This window comes from Podarcis melisellensis (genome assembly GCF_964234715.1).
Source record: "Podarcis melisellensis genome assembly, chromosome: 4".
Classification (NCBI taxonomy): domain Eukaryota; kingdom Metazoa; phylum Chordata; class Lepidosauria; order Squamata; family Lacertidae; genus Podarcis; species Podarcis melisellensis.
Window position 1 is genome coordinate 64,826,583 of NC_138531.1, and position 16,410 is coordinate 64,842,992.

Here is a 16,410-nt window from a genome sequence, read left to right on the forward strand (position 1 = left end):
GTGCTGGATGAGACCTTATTCATTCATCTCCATTGGTGTTTCAGTGACTCTCACAAGTATATGATAGAGCAGTGCCCTTTACATTACTAATGACTATATAATTATCTGCCATCCTGCCCTTTATAACACAAACATTTATTCATATATATAGCCCTTGGAGTAAAGTATCTCCCCCACTCTAGAAAGGCTAGTCTCCCTGTATAAGATCTCCATCCCTGCCCTAATACGTTTGACTAGTTCCCATGCCATGGCTACAGAAATGGAACTAGTGTAATAGCAGAAATAAACCTTTACTGTTGTTCTTGAATGGTGGGGGCAATTATCTGTATAGAGCTAATATGTGATCAATAATCATGCATGGATATGACCATGTCTTATCTGCTGTTGGACCTAAAGTTGTATACCTACAATATGGTATTTTGAAATAAGAACAATTTATTTTATGATTATTTAAATTTGCTAAGAATTTAAAAATTAGTAATGTTTCTGCCTCAAGAAGATGACTTATGAAAAGCCAAGCAGCATTGGCTGTGGAAACCCAGCCAGATGGGCAGGGTATAAATAACATCATCATTATTATTATTATTATTATTATTATTATTATTATTATTATTATTATTATTATTACTTCCTAACTTGCCAGGAAATCACTGTACTGCTACCAGCTGTAACTAAGTAGGAATAGGTGAGCAATAAGGTTCCCAAACAATGAATTCCAATGGTCTTCAGGCAGAAAGCATCCTTACTAAATGAACTGGATCATCTTGTGGTTTTGGCTTTTTGTATAGGTCCTGGAAGGCACTTGCCATAAATACTAAACCAGTTATTGAGTGGATTCCCCATGAAAACAATGTTTACGCTGCTAAAGCCCCAATGTTCTGATGGTGTGTGATGCCAAAGTCTCTAAGGATAACACACCTTGTAGGTCAGGACTGGGGAACCTGTGGCCTTCCAGATATTGCTTGACCACAACTCCTATTCCTGACCACTAGCCATGCTTGACAGAGCTGATGCAAATTGGAATCCGACATCAGGAGAACTACAGGTTCCCAAAGTCCTGGCAATTGTCCACCTTGTCCAATGGATTGGCTGGCGGTGAACATGAGATTGCTTTTCGTCCCTTTCAAAAGGCCTGTCCTGGTAGAAGCGTCACACCTTACAGGTTCTGAACTTTAGCACTAAGATAGAAGTGCAAGAAACAGTATGCATTTCAAAAAGGTATCAAACTGCATAGGATTTGTATGTGACATAAGTACAGCTTTGTTGAACAGAACACAGGTGCATCTCCACCATTGTTTTCCATAATGGCTAACTTGATGCTCTGTGACTTTCAAACAAGGTATATTGAAGATAATCATCTCTTTTTTGTCCCAAGAATCTGGAAATCAAAACTTTACTGATTCAGGACATAGAAGTTCTTTGTTTTAGTTGTTATGGATAATGGTAATTGATAAACCTGTATTACATTAGTTTGCCTGATCCTTTTAAAGCAGTCTACTCTAATGGCCAACACAGCATTCAGCAGCTGTGAATTCTGTATATTCACTATGAATTGTGCAAAAGGTGTTTTATTTTAGACAGATGATATATTTATAGACATTATTTCCTTTATTTTTAAAAATCAAAGAACACAACCCATATGGGCAACTCATTGTTTTGTTCACTGCACTTCTTATAGTGTGTAGCAAGGGATAGAACGACTGAACTGAAAATAATTTTTTCTTGCTACAGTGCTCAAAATAGATACACTGCTGACTACGCTCATGGCAAAGTCAAAGACCTGACACACAGAGAATTTTTGTGGCAACCATCTGTCTTAGTAAGACTTTGGATTTGTCATGTTTCTCTGGGTGAAAGCAAGGTCAACTTACCCTCTCTCTCATCTGCTGCAAAAGCCAAGGCAGTGATATGACTATTCAGGCTTGCCAACATTTCAATCCCACTCTTAATCTCACATGCTGAATCCAGAGGAAAGACAGCCGTCAAAACCCTTAGTTGCTGGGATGTGCTGGAAGGTATGCCCATTTACTGCCTAATGAGGCCCAACTCTAGTTTTGCACCCAGGTGAACATAGGCATCATCACTCAAGAATAGCTCAAAAGACCATAAGAGCATTGTTTCTTCATGGCAGCTTGCATTCATCATGTAACAGTGCCACTTCAGTGGACACTTCATGAAGACAGCAGGGCCACTGAGGTAACCTCTGATATTGCTACTGTTGGTTCATGTTCAGTTATTTGCTAGGTTTCTCTTCAGCACAGGGTTTGGTCCAATTTTAATATGAGGTGGAGAAAATGCATTACACCCCCCCATCCAGAAGTAGCCTGGAATGGCTGTTTACTAAAACACTGGTGCTGAGACAGTGTCTTCTACCATACCTAAAGACAGCAAGGGGTGCAGGGCAAGCCACTTAATGCACATAGCTCTAGCCACTAGCCCCTTACTGCTACAACCTCACAAAATCTGCAACCCATGGCTGCCTCATTTTGCCTAATGGTAATGTTTCACTGTAAAGCAGGGGTGGCCAAACTTGCCCCTCCAGCTGTTTTGGGACTACAACTCCCATCATCCCTAGCTAACAGGACCAGTGGTCAGGGATGAGGTGAATTGTAGTCCCAAAGCAGCTGGCGGGCCAAGTTTGGCCATCACTGCTTTCTGTTATCTACCCTGCCCCCACCCCCAGGCCTGTTTGCTCTTGATGGCAATGTAGCTCTCCTCCAGATATGGATTTGGCCTATTAAACTCGTTTACAAATTGTACCCTTTGTCTTCCTGTAGTCACATTCCTGTCTAAGGTTCTGTGTGCTAGCAGCTAAATCGGTCATGGTGAATTCCAGTACCTCTTTTTTCTAGAAAAATAGCATTGGTCAGGAGATTGTGATGATACATTTTCTTTCTTTATTGTTCACCTGTGTGCTCCAGCTCATTAATTATTTAATCTTAAATTTAAATGTCATAATTCATTACTTTGCTTGCTTCAGTGCAAGAGCGTAGCCATTTTATGAGTGTTCCACAATGACAGCCATAACAACAAATATAACTGGAAAATGCCTGAAAGTCCTTCACTTATGTGTTTGGCAAGATACAGATGTAAGTAATTATATAGTTATTTAACTTTAATGAAAATATAGCACAAATGACCACAAGCCAAACATCAGTACAACAAACTTTTGCCTACTCCCTCACAACTGTTTTTGCCTATTTTTTTCCAACTGCATATAAACTGCAAACCACAGAAATTTATCTTTGTCTAGAATTATCTTTAAAAGCTCATAAGGATTAATCTAATGCAATAAATACTACAGTACTTCCTCCCTGGAAATCAAAACAGAGAAATGTGGCATGTTCTCACTTCATGTTAATGAATACAATATTCCTATTTAAAGATAAATAGTGGGCAAGATATTGGGCAATTTTTTAAAAGTGCACAAATGGTGCAGGTGCTATTCAAGTTGTTTGGAGATACAGCACAGCTTCAGATGCCATAGATCTGAAAAGATAAGCTGCCAGGGCATGCCACAACCTAGAACATTCTGGCATTAACTGTAAGACATTCAAATATTTCCTGTGTTTTTCAAGGAATTGTGTTTAAACATGTAAGTCTTTTCTTACACAGTAAGTTAGTCTATTTTTTTTTATTAAAAAGTTTTCAGAGGAGAAAAAAATGTGCCAAAGCAAAATTAAAACATGATAAGCATTAGTTGGCTTAATTCTTTGTACCTTTGATGAGCTCTTTTTCTAATTAGGTTAGGAAGTAGACACTTGATGAAAAATGGTGTCAAGCCTTGTGGAGAGACAAGGAATTTATTAGTTCTCTGCATGTAATGCAGTAAGACTTTTTTAACTTCTGTATTTCATTAGCAAAACAACATAAGCACTGTTGGCAATGAAGTGGCCAGTGAAATATAGCAGGGTGGGTAAGCAACTGAATTAACAACTGAGTAAACAATGTTAGCCTTGTAAAAATGAAGACAAAACATTGGAATGGGATGAGTTTAAAAATAGGAAAACTCTCTCATGCAGAAGCTACCAAACCATATTTACTCAAGTTGGAGTTCTGTGTAACTGGTGACACAGTGAAAGGGAGCAGAAAGCATGCACTGGTTCCTGAAGTGTAAAGTATCTGCATGGCAGCAATATAAGGCTGTCCTGATGCCCCATGAACCTGGATTTGGCATAGTGCTTTCCATCCCTACCTTCATGCTTAAATATATTTCTGTAGCTTACAATATTTAAAGGCAGCAAAAATCCCAAAGGAGGCAAAAATCGTCGTTAGAGGAGGGAGCTGATGGTACTTGTTGCTCCTATAATTTTCTCCCTTTGTCTGTGGGTCTCAGTGGCAGAGTACAGAACTCACTCAGGCTTCTGCTGTCAGGTAAGCACTCAGCAAAGACAGGTTTATAAACAGCTTCCTTTTTCTTAGGAACACTGCCTTCCACTCGTTCATATACATGGACAGAGGTGAAAGTAAACAACATCAGGCCAGTGGTAGAAGGGAAAACTGACTGTTCCATCACAGGCATCTTAAGAGATATTCAATATACCACAGTCCCAAGCCATATACAGACTAATGCACTACCGGTAAATTAGTCCTTATCTATTTAATGTTTTGATGACACCAAGTTGCAGAAGCACCTAAGGGTTGGGGAACCTGTGACCCTCCAAATGTTGTTGGACTTGAACTCCCATCAGCCCCAGCTAGCACAGCCAAGAACCATTATATTATATTGTTGCGTATCACTCCAAGCTATGAGTGGTGTGAGATTCCAGGGGTTCTAGGCAAGGGTTGTTTCCTTGGAATGAGGGACAGTGGAGACTGTGGTGTCTTTATGATATATGGTTTATTTACACATATATACAACCCGATCCTACAATGGAGGGACTTACAGCATTAACAACCCAAGAGGGCCTTGTTTCTCCCATAGCCACAGCCTTGGATTCCAGCAGAAATCAGGCATGATTCTGCCTCCCAGCTGCCCAGCCTGAAGCTTTGCTTCTACCTTCTACCTCTCACACACCTAAATTCAACTCTGCCCTTAGGCGCTTTAACTACCAGTGAATTGAGGGAGGGAAACCCACCCATTTTCTGCCTGGCCCCTGAGCCACTTCCTTTGTTACCTCAGTGGCCCATACCTAGAGGGCCAGTACCTCACCAGGAAGCTAGCCTGGCTATTCAAGAAATTGAATCTGTACTGGATTTGGAATTAGAAAGGGACTCCGGCATACAACCTATCCCCCAAACTCTTAACACTCTCTCTCTCTCTCTCTCTCTCTCTCTCTCTCTCTCTCTCTCTCACACACACACACACACACACACACACACACAAATGTACTGGTGAGTATTGGTGAGCATTTAAAGATGTTTTTATGCTTGCTTTTACTGTTCATTTTTGTAAGTCCCCTTGAGTTCACTGGGGGGGATGCCTAATAGGTATAATTAATAATAATGGCCAGGGGTGATGGGAGCTGAAGTCCAAAAACAACTGGGGGACCACAAGTTCCCCATCTGATAAAACTACAGTACTAGATTACCCCACTTTATTTAGTGTCAACTTGTATTGACTGATCTTGCTAAAGGGCCTGTGGTTTAATCTTGGTAAAATTTATTTGTTCTCTAACCATTCATGTTTCAAAAATACAATTAATTAACAGATTCTGCAAGCCTGTAGGAGAAATGTTAAACATATACCTGACAGGGTTATAAATTATGTGCTCCATAGCAGCAACTGAAACCTTGAGCTCCACAGAAGTAGGAGAATCATCAGGAAAAAAGCCATGCTGTTTTGCTTTGGTTATGTTTCAGTTGACTCTTTAGGCCAGTGATGGCCAAACTTGGCACCCCAGCTGTTTTTGGACTACAACTCCCATCATTCCTAGCTAACAGGACCAGTGGTCAGGGATACTGGGAATTGTAGTTCCAAAACAGCTAGCGGGCCGAGTTTGGCCACCACTGCTTTAGGCAGTTAAAGACAGAAAGATATTCCAGTGAGGGAGCCGTGTTAGTCTGTTACAGCAAAAATAAGCCAAACACAATTATTAAGGCAAAATGTTTTGTGGACTTCATCAGATGCATTAAGTATTGTTCTCAGTTGGCAGGAATTTTTTTTTTAAAAAAAAAACATTAGTGGGAGATGGGTGTAAATACTGGGCTCAAATGATCATGAGATGATTAAAATATAGTCTGTATTAAATGAAGTATGTTCAAAAGAAACACAGTGACCATTCTCAACTGCAATCGCTTGTAACATAATCTTCCAATACTGTATTTACTATGTTAATTAACACCTCTGGTGGGTCAAGAAACTATTTTCTCTATTTATGTGCAAGGAAGATATGTATTTTCCAATCTCAACATGTGACTACAATAATAATAATAATAATTTATTAGTTATACCCCGCCCATCTGGCTGGGTTTCCCCAGCCACTCTGGGCGGCTTCCAACAGAATATTAAAATACAATAGTCTATTAAACATTAAAAGCTTCCCTAAACAGGGCTGCCTTCAGATGTCTTCTAAACGTCTGGTAGTTGTTTTTCTCTTTGACATCTGGTGGGAGGGCGTTCCACAGGGTGGGTGCCACTACCGAGAAGGCCCTCTGCCTGGTTCCCTGTAGCTTTGCTTCTCGCAGTGAGGGAACCACCAGAAGGCCCTTGGCGCTGGACCTCAGCGTCCGGGCAGAACGATGGGGGAGGAGACGCTCCTTCAGGTATAGTGAGCCGATGCTGTTTAGGGCTTCAAAGGTCAGCACCAACACTTTGATGAAACTATGGATGAAACGAGCCTTCTGTTATGTAGACAGGCTAAGGCAGATGAAAATTAAATATATAAAGCCCCTTTCTACATGTGTACACTGTACTGAACAACCAATTTTTAAAAAAATAAATCTATCCATGTTGGAGATTGTATTGACACCTGGTATTTTGCCTTTATTAATGCAGAGGGGAAACAGTGTAAAATATCTGAATACTACTCATTACACACACACACACGAACACACACATTTGCCTATATCCTGCACTCCACGAGGGTTTGTGCCTTTTAAGAACCCCATAACAGGCATGAATAAATTGACAAATGGCGTTTCCCCAAAATCAATTCTTCAAGGAAAGTTTTAGTTACACTGACCTCTGTCTGCCATATGCTGCTGTTAAAGAGCCCAGGAGCCCAGACAGTGAAGGGGTGGGTGGAAGTTGGCTATCTCATTCACCACACGAGCTTCCTCATCCGGGAACTCGCTCTTCGTCGTCGAATTTAAACTTGGACCGTTGGAAGGGAGAATGCGCGCGGGGCGGGGAGGGGGGTGAGTGAACGGGACCCCTCAGCAATAGAAAACGGCCGAGGAATTCTGTGAAGAGGGAGAAACGGCCACGCTCACTTCCTAGTTTTGCCGACAGAAATGAATGGATTTGCCCTGAAATCCGGCGGCCCAGCCGGAACGCGGCTTACTGCATTTCTTCACACGGGGTATATAAAGGAACAGAGAGATTTTTCGCGAGGCGGCCAGAATTTTCGTCCTCCCCTGAACCCCCCTTCTGCGGAGAAAGGACTCTCCCTTGAGGTGGGCGAAGAATGCCGTGAAGCTATTTGACTGGATAATAGTGTCCCCCGGGACGGTGGGCCAAACCATTCTTCAAAATGGAAGGGGTGCACGTGTTTATGTGAGAAACCGAGCCGGCTATTAAGTGGAATACTTGCGCCGTGCAACAGGGGCGGGATAAAAGTGAAGAAGTGAGCTGAGGAGGAGTGTGTCGAGAGCGGCTCGTTGGTCTAGGGGTATGATTCTCGCTTCGGGTGCGAGAGGTCCCGGGTTCAAATCCCGGACGAGCCCGTTGTTGGAGGGGTGATATAATTCCTTCCTATTTTGGGGGACGACCGCATTTTATTAATTTTGCAGCTCTATCATCAGGGCCTGGTGGGTGGGAGGAGGAGGAGGAGCGGGAGACAAGGTGCTTGGTACATAACCATGAAAGCGATCGAGCCTTCACGAGAGGAAAATGATAAATAGATAAAGATTAACAGGAGGTGGCACTGTTGAAAAACGGGGCAATAATATTGCTTTGACATGAAGGTTGCCATGGTTATTTTTAAAACATATTCCCAAATCGAGGACTCGGGAGAAGGAAATTAAGACGCCTCCACGGAGCACGCAAGGGAAGAGAAAGGCATCAAATAGCCTTTTATTCTGATGCTCTTTTCCATTAAGAGTCACGTGGAACGATTGCATTTATTTTATTATATTCTGGGCTTCCTACTAAAACCGCCTCTACTAGCACCATTGTCATGAATTATTAGAACGTAGTATTATTACACATGCAGGAAAGGAGCTGGGTGAATAGGAAGAAGGATTAAAAAATAATAAAAATCTTACTCCGCTTCTTAAAGTTACACAATAGGCAACGAAAAAGGAAAAGGGTCGTATTTCCACCTCTTAGTGCACCAGTAAACATCATAGTGCACCAGTAAATGGCACAACGACCATACCAATAAGTCCCGTGACAATGTATATTAAGTTCTGGGGCGGCGGGAGCCATGGGGGGGTGGAATACATTTTTATTGTGCTTTTAGCACTGGTGGGAGGGGGACGATGACGACCGAGAAAAAAAAAAGTAAAAAACGGGCTCGTCCGGGATTTGAACCCGGGACCTCTCGCACCCTAAGCGAGAATCATACCCCTAGACCAACGAGCCAGCCTTGCGCGGCTTCTCTCGCTGCTGTACAAGGAGTCTATGGCCGTGTGGCCGTATCCAGGAAAGAATTTAATTTCGTTAAAATGCTAAGCAACATTAAAACATTTAAATACCTATGCGCCTTTCAAAGGTGGTTTATTTTAGGACAATGTAATTTGCATGGGGAGGGGGCGTGAATCCACACCAGCCGCACGCGCAAAATTTGTTTCTCTGCTAATACGTATTCAGGAAGCGATTTGCAGCTGCTATAGATCCTTTGCCTCGCACAACGTAGTAACGTAAAGAAAAGTATTTCCTTGTTTTGATCCACCAGACGTCATAGGAACAGGATGGCAGAGGGGGGCTTTTTCAAAGCAGCAGAGAGATTTGAACGATTGGTATTACAATTTGACGTTGTTAGAATGAGGCTGTTATTGGACTGCAGTTGAAATGTAATAAAATTATTATCAAAGCAGCAGAGAGACGGCCTGAGACGTCTCCTTCCAGTGTACATATGCAAAGTATTTAGAAGGCGCCCTTCATTGCAACGGTCTGAGGACGCGGGTGCAATGAAGTGCGCTTTAAAACAACCGTATTATTATAGCGATAACGAGAAGAGAGCGACTAAAATCAGTACGAGATAGTGATCTTGAAACTGCAGAACGGCATCTGTTTACTGCTAGACCTGCTGAGACCTGCGGTATCCCCAAAAGCCTTGAGTAAGCAGCCATATTTTGAACTGGCGCCCAAACTGAAGTGTCAGCAGTGTCCCACCTACCTCGGAGGGAAGAGCCTTCCGTGTACCGGGCGCCGCCACGGGAAAGGCCCTTCTCGCCTGAGGACAATGCCAGGTGGCTGGACTCTGAGAAGGGGTGCCCGGGGAGAGCCTTTCGGGAGAAACGCCCCTCCTGCCTGAGTCAGACTATTTGAAAATGTGTTTCAATATCCAGCCTAATACTTGGGAGTGAAGGGGGGGGGGAAACTAGCACAAGTTTTCACTCCCACCATTCCCCCCACCTCAAAAAGCACAACTCAAAAGCTTGCCATAATTTTGTGACAATTTCATTTGGCAGAATCCAGCTGTATATTTTGGAACTTTTATTACTACTGCTAATAATCATCATAATAATCAGATTTATACCCTCACACTTTACTCCAAAGGAGGCCAGATCAGCAAACATATCCTCCAACCGTCTTTAAAAAAAACACATACAGACTTTAAAACAACCATTTTAAAAAGTTCTAAAACCCTAAAAGCAATTATCTACTGCAGTGCTTCCCCCCCCCTAAAATAATGTTTAGGGGTACTCTCATTTTGACTCAAGAAAATCAACATTTTATAGTTCAAATCAGGGAAAGTAAATACAGTAAATGGACAAAAGTACAAAGAGCCACATGTTTAGTGGTATGCATACCCCTCTGTACCCCCCAGGAAAAATGCACTGATCTACTGTCACACTAATGATGTCAGGGTTAACAGGGACAGAAATTTCAGTCACCCAAAAACACAGCAAACGGGAATTATTTAATTTTTAAATTTCTCCTAAAAGTTGTTAATGAGTGAGACTAGCATAGCTCACTAGGGATGGCATTCAGCAGACAGGGGACTGCCACCAAGAAGGCCCTGCCATGGGCCACTGCAGACAGAGCAACCTCTAGTGGTGGCACCTCCAACAGCAGGAGAGGCTTGAGATGGTTGATGTTTAGGTACTTGGGTGGGTCCCAAGCAGTGCCGGATTTATGTACTGTATAAGCTAATCAAGCTATAGCTAGGGTCCCACTCTCTTGGGGCCCCCAAAAAAATTTAAAGGAAAAAAACCTGTATGTACATTTCCAGAATATAAAAAACAAATAAAATAAAACCTACATACAGCAAGTGTTTTGTGTTGTGTAGGCTCCTATGATGTAAGTAATAGGCCTAGGCTGCTCCCTAAAATATCAGTGGTTTGCTCGTTTCTGTATATAGGGTGCCTACATTCTACATGGACTGGTTGCATGGCAACATGTGCAAATGGCTTTAGATACCTATTAGGTCCATGAATTACCATATAGCATATATTCAACACAAAAAGCAGTGACAATTTGTTGTTGACAAAGGAAAGCTGGACATATAAAGGGCCCCATTACCTTCAGGAGCTTAGGGCCTCATCAATCCGGCCCTGGTCCCAAGCCATGGTGTGTGCTAACACCTTGAATTTGGCTTATGGACATTTGTTGTTTTTACCCATATGTTTTTTATTTATTGCATTTACAATCCACCTTTCCTCCGAGATGCTCAAGACTGTCTAAATAGTTCTTCTCTCCTTCTATCTTCGCAACAACCCTCTGAGGCAGGAAAGTGTGCATAATGGGGTTGCAGCTGCGGCAAGGCGCTTTTCCGAAGTGCTCTCTGTTTACGCTCCGGCTGGAGCCTGGGAGCATTTCGAAGCCCTTCCCCGGAGGCTGCTTCGCCCTGACAGCGGCTCCCCGGAACTGGGCCGCGTTCTTTCCCAGCCTCCTGCCTCTCACGGCCCGCAACAATGGCTGTGAGGTGGGAGTGGGCGTCACAATGGGCGAGAAAATGTGGGCAGAGGCAGAAAGATGGGCGCCCCGTCCACGGCGGCAGCAGGCGGCGCTCCGGGGAAGCGCAAGAAGTTTGCCGCCCGCGATCCCGGACTATGGTTGGCGGTGGCTTTCGCTCTGGGCCAGTGTGAGCTCTCCTGGTATTCTCCGCCTATGCGGGTGGGGGGCGGGCGGGAAGGGAAAGCGCCTAGCCGCGCCCCCTTTGCTGGGGTTGCTGTTTGCTCCGGCCTTGAAAAATAGGGGAAGTGGTTGGGCGGTCTACAGATGCAAGATCGCTGAAAAAAGATCGGCAGTTCAGGGTGGAGGAGGAAGAAACAAAATATCAGTTTGGAGGGCTGGCACCCCTCTTTGGTTGCGCGTGTCTCAGTACCATACACCCTCGACAATCCCCTGTCTGTGCAAGGGTGCTGAGCACATACAAAGAAACCTGCAGTCCTTAAATAGGTTTACAGAATCCATTGTATTCAATGGGATTAAATGTACTTCGAATCATGGGCGTAGCCAAGGGGAGGGCAGCTGCCTACCCCCCAAATCAAGACAAATCTGAGGTTCAAAAGCCTGCCCCCCAACAAAAATCCTGGCTACGCCCATGCTTTGGATTGCAGCGTTATTGGACCATTCTCTAGTCCAGTGTTTCCCAACCTTTGGTCTCTAGCTGTTTTTGGACTACACTTCCCATCATCCCTGACCACTGGTCTTGCTTGCTAAGTATTATGGGAGTTGTAGTCCAAAAACAGCTGGAGACCCAAGGTTGGGAAACACTGCTCTAGTCTACGCCTTTCCCCCCTAAAAAGTAAAATCTTGGAAACTGGGAGGTGTCGCTTCAACCTCCTGGTTTTCTGTTTTTACTTTTGGTACTTTATTTTAAGTAACTCATGGAACACAGTAAAATGAATAATCCCAGAATTTTTATTCTTTTTTATTTTGGAAGCAGTTTTAGGTTTTGCACCCCAGTTCCTCATTGAGATTGTATACGCACTTGTAACTCAAATCAGGATCTAGAAGCTGCAAAAATGCTACTGAGAACCCATTTCCTTAAGTGCCCCTTCAAGTGGAGCACTGAAACCCTGAATAGTACAGTTCTAACGAGCTGGTTATAGCATAGGCCAGTATCTAAGCAAGATACATAGGATTCCCATATTTCAAAAAGTAAAAACCAGGACACCCCGAAACTTGTTGAGCTTTTTAAACCATGAAAATCTGGGCGTATGGCAACCCTACATGTACTGTACCAGCAATGAAAAATATGAAAACAATAATCCTAAATATGCTATGAAATTGCATGTAGCAGAGTACAGGTACATACAATTTCACAGCTTGTTTAGGATTTTTGTTTTCATATTGATGATGGATTGAACTAACATTAATTACTTAAAGATAAACTTGTTGCAGGCTTATAAAGCCCCAGAGTTTCATGCATCTGAGAAACCAAAGCACTGGTATAATCTGAAAACAAAGAGTTTAACTTGCTGCAATGATATGGTAGAAATGTGGTTCTAGTATCTCTGGTCTGTTACCGTAATAAATTGATTCCCTCAAATGTGGTTCTAGATTTTTCCCTTAGTTGTGTTATTGCAGATTAGTTTGATTCTTGGAAAATTAACTTTTTAGCTCAGTCCCGTGCAAATCCAGGACTATTACTTTATTATACTTCATATAATGAAATCTATTTTGGTGAAAGAGGCCTGTGCATGGACCCTGTGCAGAAATATCTTCTCAACATTCAGTTTTATTCATTGGTCAAGCTTTTATCCCACATTTCAGGAAATGTGCCAAACTTCAATATAAAAGGACAACAGAGTACCAAATAAAATCAAAGTTAGAAACTAAAAATATAATGAAAACAGTAATGCAGATGTTTTGTGTCTGTGGAACCAAGAGAGTTGTGATGTTACCTTTAGTAATCAGCTTGAGATGCTTTCATAACAGACAACATATCCATATATAAAAGCAAATCTTTATGCAGTTTTGTCCTGCTCTGCATATTTAAAAACTGTAATTTTGTTGCTTACAAAGGGACGCGGATGGCATCTTGTTCTTCAACAGTCGATAGCACAGCTGATGAAGAAGTTTCCTCACCAACAGAACTCATTGTGGGGATTGGGGCAGATGCAAAGCTTCCATGCACATTCAGGTCATCAGAGGAAATCACCAGTGCAACATCTGTTACATGGAGCTTTCAACCAGAGGGATCAAAGGCTCGTCCCATACCAGTAAGAGTTAATGTCTGAGGAGAGCCTCATTTTGCATAAGAATTTGTGGTGAAAGTGGATTACAGTGGTACCTCGGGTTACATATGCTTCAGGTTACATACGCTTCAGATTACAGACTCCGCTAACCCAGAAATAGTACCTCGGGTTAAGAACTTTGCTTCAAGATGAGAACAGAAATTGTGGTGCTTCAGGTTAAGAACAGTTTCATGTTAAGTACGGACCTCCGGAACGAATTAAATACTTAACCCAAGGTACCACTGTACATGTTTTGACAGCACTACCTTAATTTTGTCTTATGGAAATAATTTATTGTCTGCTCTGGAATGACAGCACTTGACCATATTCTGCCTTTCCTGCAGTGTCATAAAAAAGTAACCTTTGTTCACATCATTATTTACTTGGTCCTGCCTCTATATTTCCTCAAGATCACACTGTATGTCTCTTTGTAACCTCTTAATGGATGTGTTCTTGCTCCTAAAACTCAAGTATTTGATGAACAATCCCAATTCCATGCATGTTCACTTTGGAAGTAAGCTCAGAAGGACTTATTCCGAAGCATCTTTAGGACTGCAATCCGAATCTTCAAAATTCCCCACCCAGCTCCCCAGTTTTGTTTCTGCTTTGCCTCCTTTGTCCTTTAACAAATCCGCCTGTAAGAGCTTGCAGCTTGGGGTATGCAGCGTTGATCACTGACTCTCTCCCTCTCCTTCAGATTTATTAGAAGTTTTCTATCTCGCTTTCTGCTATAGTGTCCAAGGTGGCCCTTTTCCTTTCCGCTTCACTGCATGGCCATCTCTTGATATCTTAGGCCTTAGAAATTGTAACTCTGGTATGTATGTGGGGCAGTGTGTCTGAGTAGAGGGATTTATCAGGTGAAACCATATAGCCTCTGGAATTTGCTGACCGACAGCTGTAATCCTGGGCATAGGTAAAGGTAAAGGTACCCCTGCCCGTACGGGCCAGTCTTGACAGACTCTGGGGTTGTGCGGCCATCTCACTTAAGAGGCCGGGGGCCAGCGCTGTCCGGAGACACTTCCGGGTCACGTGGCCAGCGTGACATCGCTGCTCTGGCGAGCCAGAGCCGCACACGGAAACGCCGTTTACCTTCCCACTGGTAAGCGGTCCCTATTTATCTACTTGCACCCGGAGGTGCTTTCGAACTGCTAGGTTGGCAGGCGCTGGGACCGAGCAGCGGGAGCGCACCCCGCCGCAGGGATTCGAACCGCCGACCTTTCGATCGGCAAGTCCTAGGCGCTGAGGCTTTAACCCACAGCGCCACCTGCGTCCCTGAAATGCTGGGCATATATATACATACATTTTGTATTGTTTTTTAAACAAATACAATAACCATTAAACACTTATCCAGCAGCACAACTAATGGTGTTTGTTTATGTATATATACTTGAGAGTAGGGCTATGCGCACATTAACAGCTTGAAATGAAGTAAGGTCAGCCCCCCCACCCCCTGCATTTCAAATCACTTTTAAATGTTGCTGTTCACAACAGAGGGTGCAAGCTCCAATTCACTAAATCTATCATCTGCACATGTGCAACAGCTGCCTGAAATATACATAGCTTAACCATGGTTTCCATATTCTTATTGGATGAAAACTGGGTTGAAGGAAGACACACCAGACAGGAGTATATCACCAGAAGTTATGGGGGGCCTATGGACTGTGGCAATGTTATGTTTAGGGAGGTTCTTAATGTTTGAAGTTTTATTCTCTTTTTAGTGTTCTGTTGGGAGCCGCCCAGAGCGGCTGGGGAAACCCAGCCAGATGGGCGGGGTATAAATAAGAAAATTGTTGTTGTTGTTGTTATTTGGCTTCAAATGACAGCAGTGGCAGCATGCCGGAGCCAGAGGAAGTAGTAAAATGTACACAGCCTGAGCTCCATTGAACTTAGTGAGACTTACGGTACTTCAGATTGAACATGCCTAGGATTCAGCAAAAAGTAAGAGAGGCTTCCGAAATGTAACAATAATAAAATTTGGTGGTTTGGCTGCATCTGGGTGTTACCCTTTGTGAATCCACTGAAGATCAAGCTTAGAATCCAAGTTTTGTGTAATCAATCCCCGAGGTGTTGGAAACATCCACTCAATGTTACTAAAGCAGGAAGAAAAGTTAAATGTTCATGCAAAGTTAATCATGGTTTGATTTGAAATTTGAATCCTGCTTCTCCAACAACTATGTTCAGCTCAAAGCAGCTATTAACAAAGTTATTGTGTTTGTTTTTATGCTTAGTTTTTCTATTACTCAAATGGGAGAGAATATAATGGAAAGAATACACAATTCAATGGTCGAAGTACCTGGGATGGAGATTTTTATAGAAAGGATGCATCCATCAAGGTAGGAAACATGCAACCTATAGACAATGGCACTTACTTCTGTGATGTTAAGAACCCACCAGACATAGTCACTGAGCCAGAGCAAGTTGAAGTTAGAGTTTTGGAGATAGAGAAAATATTGGGCCCTGGAAGAGCAGCACCAACCCCTGCAAGTACCACAACGGCAACGGCAACAGCAACCACAGCCTCTGGAAACATTTCACTTAATGGAGTATCATTTTGGCTACTTGTCCTTCAATTCTGCTGCATTCTAGCATCTTTTCAAAGCTATTTGTTCTGAAAATAAAGTATACCTCTTAAGATTATTAGGAGTGTTCTCCAATTTATTATTATTATTATTACCACTTTATTTAATTACCTACCCTTTATTCTAAGGTCCTGGGGTGGGTTACAACAATTTAAAATACAACAGTAAAAACTATTTAAAGATTTATAATTACAAAAAAATATCATCACAAAAGATAGGGTAAGTCTTGAAAATATATATTTGAGGTGTCAAAGGCCTGGACAAAGAGGTACATCTTCAGCATTTGCCAAAACATTGTCTGAAGTTGTCAGACAAATCTCTCTGAGGAGGGAATTTTAATACACAGTCTTCTCAGCTGTACAGTTATGTTATGACT

General features: G+C 42.6%; 1 protein-coding gene and 1 long non-coding RNA gene across 3 annotated transcripts in view; one reads left to right on the plus strand and one right to left on the minus strand.

Moving 5' to 3' along the window:
• The window catches only part of LOC309368107, a 40,461-nt gene extending 32,904 nt beyond the window's left edge, over nucleotides 1-7,557 (minus strand). The window contains exon 1 of the long non-coding RNA XR_014167541.1: nucleotides 7,121-7,557. This is a non-coding gene — a long non-coding RNA (uncharacterized lncRNA). The remainder of the gene's footprint in view (nucleotides 1-7,120) is intronic.
• Nucleotides 7,558-11,198: 3,641 nt separating this feature from the next.
• On the plus strand, nucleotides 11,199-16,092 carry LOC309368091 (myelin protein zero-like protein 1). 2 transcript variants are annotated; one of them, XM_081907907.1, is made up of 3 exons: nucleotides 11,199-11,367; nucleotides 13,244-13,440; nucleotides 15,684-16,092. In XM_081907907.1, exons 1-3 carry the CDS (start codon nucleotides 11,214-11,216, stop codon nucleotides 16,065-16,067), a joined length of 735 nt encoding a protein of 244 aa, XP_081764033.1. In that variant the 5' UTR covers nucleotides 11,199-11,213; the 3' UTR covers nucleotides 16,068-16,092. The 2 variants fall into 2 exon arrangements, with proteins under 2 accessions (XP_081764033.1, XP_081764034.1); XM_081907908.1 differs by having other exon boundaries at nucleotides 11,205-11,354.
• Nucleotides 16,093-16,410: the final 318 nt, after the last annotated feature.